Below are 10,011 nucleotides of genomic sequence, written 5' to 3'. Positions count from 1 at the left end.
CACCACATATCCGCACTTACCAGTTTAATATTAGATGGGGCTATAAATATCATTTAGAGAGCTCCTGACCGGGTAACGTTAAATTCACTCTAGAACTACTTTTATTCCATATATCTCTCTCCAGCAAAAATACTGACTTGAGTGTCGGAGAGCCCTCGTCGGGAAATCTCCCGACTGGCTTAACCTTCTTTCTGTGTTCTCAGGAATTGTCCCGGAGTAAGTTCAGATCGAGGATCGAGGTCGCGTAACACGACCTAGGCTCGGAGGAAGTTCCTTGGACAGTTCATTTGGCGCCGTCTGTGGGAAAAGTTTTTAAGAACATGGAAGGTGAATCAGGCAGAAATATTCTAGGATTGGACACAGCGATGGGGACTACGGAACCCATCATTCAATTGACGAAACTGGAGCTACAACAACTGATGGAAGAAGCGGGACGAAAAGCTATCGTGGCATACGAACGTAGAACAACCACGCCCATCGAAAGAGGTCCCCGGAGGAAGCTATTCGAAGAAAGAGAGCCAGAAAAAACATCGGGAACAGGTGGAAAGGACCAGAACAAACGCCTACCCTCGGAGGTGGGTTCGAGCAGTCGAGACAAGAGCCAGACTAGGGGGCCTGCGATCTCGCGTGCCGAGGTCGATAGCGTATCGAGGTAGATCGTCAAGTTGGGAAAGCAAATTGACGAATTAAAGAAGAGGGGGGAGATCGTGTCACAACACAGAAACTCGCCATTCTGCAACCAGATTTTAACGGAGATCGTACCCCCGAACTTTAGGATGCCCGATCTCCCTAAATATGATGGGACAAAAGATCCATTGGAACATCTAGCGGCATTTGATATGGTAATGAACCTTTACGGACAATCGGGCCCAATTAATGCTAAATTGTTTGTTACCACTCTAACAGGTAAAGCCCAAGAATGGTTCATCACTCTACCACCTGGAAGCATCGAGTCACACGAGCAACTCACGCAAAAATTTTCATTCCATTTCGCCAGCAAACGAAAACAGAAAAGGTCTGCGACCCACCTATTCACTATAAGACAACAAGACAATGAAGCACTAAAAAGTTTCATGGGGCGTTTCAACAATGAGACGCTGGAAGTGCCGGATCTAAGAATCGACATGATAGTGAGCATCCTGATCCATGGATTAAAGAAGGGAGCATTTGCATCTGCATTAGCACGCGACCCCCCGTCGAATGTCGAGCAGCTCATGAGCATGGCGCAGAAGTACATAGATGAGGAGGAAATGAACGCCTTGAAAGATGGCGAGTGGAGAATCGATGTAGGAAGAGATCGAGGGCATTATGAGAAGGAAGAGCGACGACCAATGCATGAACGGAATAGAGAACAGTACCAGCGCAAATATCACAAATACACACCCCTCAACACAACGAGAGCGAAGGCGTTGCTCATGGTCGAGAGAAAAGACATACTCAGATGGCCAAAACCCACAAGGGTAACCCCAGCCAAAAAATATTCAAGCAAGTATTGCAGATTCCATCGAGAACGAGGCCATGATACTGAAGAGTGCTACCAACTTAAAGACGAGATCGAATGTCTCATTCGCCAGGGGTACTTCAAAGATCTAATAGCAAGAAATTATCAGAATGAAGGTCGTAAAAGTAGATCGCGGAGTCAAGGAAGACAAGCAGAAAATGGTATAACTGCAGGGCATGATGTTCGCGAAAACGCTCCTGTAAAGGGTGTTATACACACAATAGCTGGAGGACCCGATGAAGGGTACTCAAGGAGAGCTAGGAAAAAGATCGAACGGAGAATGGGTACAATAGCCAATAGACAAATCATGAACATATCACCAGAACTCGATATCACCTTCGGGGCCCAGTACTTGAAAGAGAAGATTGGGGATGACAATGACCCAATGGTAATCAAAATGGACATAGCCAACTTCACGGTCTATAAAGTCCTGGTGGACAATGGGAGCTCGATGGATATTATCCTTCGAGAAGTGTTGATCAAAATAGGCCTAGGCGACACCAGGCTAGGCCCTGTGAGGTCGCCGCTGGTCGGCTTTGGAGGAAGCGAGGTGGATTCGTTGGGTACAATCGAGCTACCCGTTTCCATTGGTGACGAGCCTAGAAGGAAAACACTAATGGTAAAATTTCTCGTGGTTGAAACTCCTTTCGCTTATAATGTTATTTTGGGTAGACCTGGGTTAAACAGTTTCAGGGCCATCGTATCTACCTATCACCTGAGGATGAAGTTTCCCACCCCTGCTGGGATAGGAGAGGTCGCCTGCGACCAGATAGAAGCCAGACGATGCTACAATCTCTCTGTGAAGAAAGAGACGGTGGATAGGAAAAAGAAGTTTGGGGAATCTTTAGTGAACAAGAACGAAGAAAGGATAGCGCCTATTGATGAGCACAAAGAGATAGAGTTAGTTCCAGGGGACACGTCGAAGACAACAAAAATAGGTTCAAGACTGGATAAAGGACTCGAAACAATGATGATCACCTTTCTGCGCCGCAACCTTGACATGTTCGCATGGAGCCCCTCGGATTTTAAGGGAATCAATCCGGAGATCATCGTACATCGGTTAAACGTAGACCCAAGTGCTCGATCGGTTCAACAGAAGAAGAGAGCATTTGGGATCGAAAAGAACCGTATCATCCAAGAAGAGGTAGGTAAACTACTGAAGGTTGGATACATATCTGAAGTTCATTATATGGAATGGTTGTCGAACGTAGTAGTAGTGCCGAAAGCGTCTGGGAAATGGAGGATGTGCACCGACTTCACGGACTTGAACAAAGCGTGCCCGAAAGATCCGTACCCGTTACCAAGGATAGACCAATTGGTTGATGCAACAGCAGGATTTGAATTGTTTTCGATGATGGACGCGTATCAGGGCTACCACCAAATCTATATGGCAAAAGAGGATCGTATCAAAACATCTTTCGTGACTGAGCAAGGTATATTTTGTTATAACGTGATGCCGTTTGGTCTAAAGAATGCAGGTGCTACGTACCAGAAGCTCGTGAATAGGATGTTCGAAAAACAAATAGGGTCTACAATGGAGGTCTACGTCGACGACATGCTGGTCAAAAGCCAGCGATCCGAGAAGCACCTGCGCGACCTCGAAGCTACCTTTGCTATAATGAGGGCGTATGGAATGAAGCTCAACCCGATGAAATGCACCTTCGGAGTCGGAGGAGGGAAGTTCTTAGGCTACATGGTGAGTAGTCGAGGAATTGAAGCAAATCCTGAAAAGATCGCAGCAATCCTCGAGTTGAAGTCGCCAAGCTCGATAAAGGACGTCTAAAAGTTAACTGGTAAGATCGCATCCCTCAGTAGATTTATTTCTAAATATGCGGATAGGAATTTACCTTTCTTTAAAGTATTAAGAAAACCGAAAAACTTTGAATGGACTGACGAATGTGAACAAGCGTTCAACCAACTCAAGGATTACTTGAGAAGATCACCATTGTTGGTAAATCCTCGACCTAAGGATACTTTGTTCTTATATCTGGCTGTATCCGAACACGCGGTAAGTTCGGCTCTGGTAAGGGAGGAGAACAGGATCCAGAATCCAGTTTACTACATCAGCAAAATGCTGCAAGGGGCTGAGTTAAGATACAGTATGATCGAGAAATTGGTCCTCGCTTTGGTAGTTACACCACGAAGATTGCGACCATATTTTCAATCGCACAAAATTACAGTACTGACGAACCAACCACTCAAGAACATTCTATCTCGCCCCGAGATTTCGGGTAGATTGGTGAAATGGGCAATAGAGTTGGGGGAACACGACATTGAGTACCAGGCTAGGACTTCTGAGAAAGGCCAAATCCTGGCAGATTTCATGATGGAACTATCAAACGAGAATACCCCAGAGAACGGATTATGGATGCTGCACGTGGATGGATCGTCAAATGCTAGTAATGGTGGTGCCGAAATTCTAATACAAGGGCCCAAAGGGGTAGAGATAGAGGTAGCAGCAAGATTGTCGTTCCAAGCAACTAATAATGAGGCGGAGTACGAAACGTTGATCCTAGGATTAGAACTAGCCCATGAGGCAGGAGCGAGAGCCTTAGAAGTACATACGGATTCTCAGCTGGTGGCGATGCAGATCGAAGGGCGTTATGAGGCAAAAGAACGAGCCATGTCCTTGTACCTCAAGAAAGTGAAATCGTGGATGGACCGATTCGACAAATGCACTATCCAGCAGATACCAAGAGAAGAAATGACAGAGCGGACTCCTTATCCAAATTTGGAGCATTATTATCCGGTGTAAAAAGTCGCAGTATCACAGTAATGGTAAAGGAGCAACCAGCGATCATCGAGACGGTAGAGATAAAAGCCGTAGAACAACCCTGTACGTGGAAGGATGAATTAATACTCTTTCTCAGCAAAGGAATCTTGCCGGAGGATCCCGCGCATGCGAGAAATATAAAGCTGAAAGCAACAAGGTTCACTATGATCGAGTCGGAATTGTCCAAGAGAACACCCGAGGGACCTCTTCTCAAATGTTTAAACCATGAGCAGGCAGAGTACGTCTTGAAGGAAATTCACGAAGGTAGTTGCGGGAATCATTCAGGGGCGAGGTCGCTGGCACAGAAGGTCGCTAGGCAAGTGTACTTCTGGCCTACCTTGATGAAGGATGCAAAGACACTGGTGCAGAGATGTGAGAGTTGCCAAAAGTTTTCTTCTCGTATACATGTTCCCGCTACGCCTTTAGAACCAGTGCAGATCACATGTCCATTCGATCAATGGGGGATCGATATATTAGGACCCCTACCTCCCGCCAAGGCCCAGAAAAAATTCATCATACTTGCAGTCGAGTATTTCTCCAAATGGGTCGAAGCCGAAGCAGTGGCTAGGATATCAGAGAAAGAGATGATTAACTTCATTTGGAAAAATATTATCTGTCGGTTTGGGATTCCCAGGGTACTGATTTCGGATAACGGCACGCAGTTTCAGGGTAAGGAGATCACGAGTTGGTAAAAAGAATTAAAGATTCGGCAGAACTTCACATCGGTCGGTCATCCCCAATCGAATGGGCAAACGGAGGTGACCAACAGAACTGTCATGCAGTATTTAAAAACCAGGATCAAGTCAAAGGGATCATGGGACGACGAACTTCCAAGTGTCTTGTGGGCATATAGAACGACCTCGAGGTCGTCCACAGGTGAGAGTCCCTTTTGTTTGGTTTACGGTTCTGAAGCTATTATTCCTGCAGAAATCGGTGAGGAAACTCAAAGGATCGCACAATATGACCCGGAGGAGAACGACTAGGCGAGGGCTTTCGACCTGACCATAATAGAAGAAAAGAGAGATGTTGCATACGCCAAGATACTCCACCATAAGACCTTGATGATGAGACAGTACAACAAAAGATTGCGACCGAGAGAACTCCAAGTAGGCGATTTGGTCCTTAAAAAAGTCGAAGTCTCAAAACATGTAGGAAACTGGATCCCGAATGGGAAGGCCCTTTCAAGGTGGTCGAAATCTGAAGAAAGGGGTCATATATATTACAAGACACCAAAGGTCGAAATCTCCCACGACCTTGGAATATTCGAAACTTGAGGAAATTTTACGCCTGAAAAAGGCCGAGTCACAGAAGCTTGAAAAAGGCCAAGCAAGGATGCGACAGAATAAATTATGAATGCCTGAAAAAGGCTAAATAATGTAATCGGATAGGACGATCGTATCAGCTACCTGAAAAAGGTTAAATAAAATCGCCGATCGTAGACAAACGATCATGTTTACATAAACGATTGCCTATTTGCAAAATAAGTCAGATATCTAAGCAATAAGCCTGAAAAAGGCTCGCAATACCCAAGAGAGAATACAAATGCAAGACCTGAAAAAGGCCATGAGTTCCATCATTTCAAAAAAAGGCTCGAGTATTCAAAATGAAAGTATAAATGCAAAATATTACATGTTCTCGATTTCATCTAATAGAATAGCGAATTCGTCCTCCCCCTCGGGAGGACTATCTTCTTCAGGAAATGGTTGCATATTACCATCTACACCCGGGTCGAGCTTGGACAAATCAAAATCAGGAGCATATCCTTGCAGAGTAGATACTTGAGCCTTGCACCGCTCAAAACCTTGTACCAGATAATCTGCAGCTCTGATCTCCAAAGCAGTATCGAAGGCAGGGGTTTTAAGGAAATCACAAGCGCCTTGAATGCGAGCTTCGCGAATGCGATTCGTAAAATCGTTCGAGCTTAAGAACTCCTCGCGACCCTCTACTTTCCCCGCCGAACGACCAGCTGTGAAACCGGCCTCCCTGCCCAACTCAGTGGCCTTCGAAACTTCAGAGGCCATCTTCTCCTCCAGCTCCTTAACTCGAGTCTCCAGAAACGCACGCTGAGTCTCCAAACTCTCCGCTCGAGCTGTAACCTCCTCGATTTTGATCCGCATATCGTTATTTATGCGTTCAGAGGTGAGCTGGTTTCTCCGAAACCCAGCACACTTCAAAGAGAGGCTACGGACAAAATTGGCAGCCTGAAAAAATAATAAATACAGGTCAGAAAGAGATGAATAGAAAGATATGCAACACAAAACAATACCTGTATGAGTGAATGAGCAGCATGCTCCTCCAAACGAGTGAAGGGGCTCTGGATTAGGGCTGCTTGATCGTAAGGTAGGCAGGTCGCATTGTATAATTCCCATGATTCCTGGCCAGACTGGGACCCCAACACCGAACTATTAGGGGACACATTCCAATCTGGGACAAACTTCTCTCCAACCTGCGCGGCCGCGAGATGATTAGGAGCTCTAAGGTCCTCGCGAGCCTTACGCCAGCATTCCGAGATATCACTTAACATCTCCAAACCCCGGCGATCCCCCGGAGCAGCGGACACCGACGGCCCCATGGCTAACGATTGAGTTCGAATTCTTGTATTGGGCCCCATGGGGCTCTTGCCCCTTCTCCGGCGACGAGTTAGCAGACCCCCTGGGTTGGATTCATCTGTGCGGGAACGATTGGGTGATTCTGATCCCGGTTGGACATCTCGGGGACGAGTGCGCGATCGAGTGTCCTCACTTCCTATCTCGATCGGAGGGCTTCTAGGTCTCGAACCCTCCGGAATCATGGAACCCTCGACAGGATGAGGAGAGGTTGCGGATGAAGGCACAACAGGTGCAGCTACCTCTGCATTCGATCGGGCTCGGGCAGCTCAAATTCGTTGAGTGAGGCGAGCCTGGCCAACCATGTCGTCTACAGTTCAAGAAGGCATATGGTTAATAAAACTTTCGACCTTTAAATGATGAAGCAAAAGAGAAATCTTTCACCTAAGGAGCCCTCAACCGGAATAGGAGCAGGAGAAAGATGCGTGAGTCGGAGGACTTCCTCTACCAAGATTTTCTTCGGATCGTATCGATAGGAGGAGAGGCTTCTAATCTGATCACCTTCTAACCTACCCCCTTCGACTACGGGTCTGGGTTTCTCTAACACCCATTCGCAACAAAAGGGCCACCCTCGACCAGGAGGAGGACGAACGAAAATATACCTCTTTTTCCAAGGACCCACATTGGAGGTAAGGGGGGCAAAAAACCTACATTCTTTGCGAGCGGACAAATAGAAAAAACCATTATCTGCTGATCTCGCCGATGTGGTGAAGGAGTATAGGGACTAGAAATTGTCAAAACTAGGCTCATAACAGTGAACCCTCATTATGATGATAAAAATGATTATGTGGCGGATCGAATTTGGCGAAAGTTGCATAGGGCATAATTCTAGACGCCTGAGAATTTGGGAAACATAGGGGGCAAGGGGCAGCCTCAAACCCGCATCAAATGGTTTAAAGATAAAGAACAGAAACCCCGAGGAGGGCGATGCATGCGATCAGCGGAATTGGGGATCACGACCTCGAAACTAGGAGGAATATAGTACTTCTCCCTTATCAGGTGAACCTGCCGCATAACTGTACTAACTATGTTCTCCCATGGTCTAGACTCAGGAGCGATGATGGGGGCATTATCAGAGCCCGATTCAGCATGAAGGGCGCGATGCGACTTATGCCCTAGACGGACCTTCATCGGGTATATAGGGCTCAATCCTATGGGAAATGGTAGCGGGAGAAGAATGAGAACCAGAATCAGAACTAGAAGAAGACATTGTACCTGGAAATACAGAAGATTGATGTCTGAACAACCGAGGTTAGGCAGAGACGATGACTTGAAGAAGAAGATGCCGGTAAAACTTCGTTTGAAACACGTCTCGATATATATGGGGAAGAGGGAATTTCAATTTCAAAATTGGCCGCACTTTGAATGACGTGTGGCATCAGGTACCTGAAGAGGCTCTACCGCTATGACACGTGGGTCACCCTTACCGAGGTCATTAATGCCCTGAAAACTATTCGATTTCTGCATGCTATTTGACATTGCGTCCAGAACTGCGGGGGCTAATGATCAGGGTAAATTATCCTTATACCTAATTGGGGATACATCACAAATGATGATCGGATATAAATCGGAATTATCTCCAATAAAGGGGACAAAATCCCATTAACTGCTCCCCAGGAGGAATTTATGGACGCTATAGTCATGGGATATCAAATTAGCTACAATTTGGGTTGCATGACTTGGGCAAAATCACCACATATCCGCACTTACCAGTTTAATATTAGATGGGGCTATAAATATCATTTAGAGAGCTCCTGACCGGGTAACGTTAAATTCACTCTAGAACTACTTTTATTCCATATATCTCTCTCCAGCAAAAATACTGACTTGAGCGTCGGGGAGCCCTCGTCGGGAAATCTCCCGACTGGCTTAACCTTCTTTCTGTGTTCTCAGGAATTGTCCCGGAGTAAGTTCAGATCGAGGATCGAGGTCGCGTAACACGACCTAGGCTCGGAGGAAGTTCCTTGGACAGTTCAATATTCACGCGTTAATAACTTAATGCATACGAGAAGGTATATTTTCATCTTTATAAGGATAATTTAGTCCCAAAAAATTATTTAACCTTCAATAAGTTAGTTTTAAGCCAATCAAGAATAAATATTGATTTTCATTCAGTGTTTTTTTTTTTTTTGTTAATATCAACAAATTCAATAAATTTTAACTGATGAAAGGACTTATTTATTAGATAAAAGTAAAGTTCAGAATACTAGATGTAATTTTTCAAATTACATGAGGTCTATATATAATTACGCCAAATTTTAAATAAGAAAAATGTAATTATACCTTGAAAATAACGTACTATCTTACCGGCTCAATCATTAATCTTTTGTATAGTTACATGCATGTAAAAAAAAATTTAAGTATTAATTCTTTAATATAATAGTATACATTTTATTATCATTATGGGATATGACATCACTAATATCTTCAATAACCTTATATTTAAATAAAAAAATATATTGAAAAAATAAAATTCTCACTTTAATCAAATAAAAAGAAAATAATTTGACACCATCAAAACAATTTCATCAATTTAAACAAACATATTTTTATTTTTAAACACAAGTCTATACCAACATTTTCCACTTAAAACTAAAAATTAAAAATGAAAACAAAACTAAATACACTTTTACGATTAATAAATTGAAAGCTTGCAACACGTTTTTTCAAAGTAAAATCATAAAATCAAGATTTCAGAATAATCCGACCAACCTAAAACTTGTTTTTTTGGTGAACAAGTTGACCTCATTCAAACTTGATTCTAATGCTGGCTCTTAAATTAAAACATTCATCTTAAACTCAATTACTCGACTTATTAAGTCGTAAGAAATCCATATTTGTAGAGCAATTAATAATAATTGAATAAATGTTTTAAAAGGCGAATGAAATATATCAAGAAACATAATAAATATTAATATTTAAAAAATCAGTTAAAATCATCAAAATTCTATTATGAAAATCGTCCAAGTAAAAAGTTTATTTATATTGTTCATTGATATTTCGAAATCAACCAATGGACAATATAATATCCTGTACCCTTCTAAACCAATGATCACTTTCGAAAACAAACAAATCAATATTTTTAAATTAATCAACAATTTTGAAGCAAACAAATACTAGTATTAAAAAAG

At 43.5% G+C, this 10,011-nt stretch overlaps 3 protein-coding genes across 3 annotated transcripts; 2 read left to right on the top strand and 1 right to left on the bottom strand.

Moving 5' to 3' along the window:
• Positions 1–776: 776 nt before the first annotated feature.
• Positions 777–3,284, top strand: LOC148787495 (uncharacterized). Its single transcript, XM_088882386.1, has one exon. The coding sequence runs from the start codon at positions 777–779 to the stop codon at positions 3,282–3,284; it is 2,508 nt and encodes an 835-aa protein (XP_088738512.1).
• A 288-nt stretch (positions 3,285–3,572) lies between these two features.
• Positions 3,573–4,256, top strand: LOC148787494 (uncharacterized). The gene has a single exon (XM_088882385.1). It carries the CDS (start codon positions 3,573–3,575, stop codon positions 4,254–4,256), a length of 684 nt encoding a protein of 227 aa, XP_088738511.1.
• Positions 4,257–5,708: 1,452 nt separating this feature from the next.
• LOC148787493 (uncharacterized) lies at positions 5,709–9,050 on the bottom strand. Its single transcript, XM_088882828.1, has 2 exons — positions 6,541–9,050; positions 5,709–6,475 (listed from the first exon to the last, which is right to left on the bottom strand). The coding sequence occupies exons 1-2, from the start codon at positions 7,063–7,065 to the stop codon at positions 5,900–5,902; spliced, it is 1,101 nt and encodes a 366-aa protein (XP_088738954.1). The 5' UTR covers positions 7,066–9,050; the 3' UTR covers positions 5,709–5,899.
• Between the last annotated feature and the right edge of the window lie 961 nt (positions 9,051–10,011).

The sequence above is a fragment of the Sesamum indicum genome, linkage group LG7 (assembly GCF_026168435.1).
Source record: "Sesamum indicum cultivar Baizhima isolate 11 linkage group LG7, ASM2616843v1, whole genome shotgun sequence".
Lineage (NCBI taxonomy): Eukaryota > Viridiplantae > Streptophyta > Magnoliopsida > Lamiales > Pedaliaceae > Sesamum > Sesamum indicum.
The sequence above is the reverse complement of the archived record's forward strand: the minus strand, read 5'-3'. Positions and strand labels throughout refer to the sequence as shown.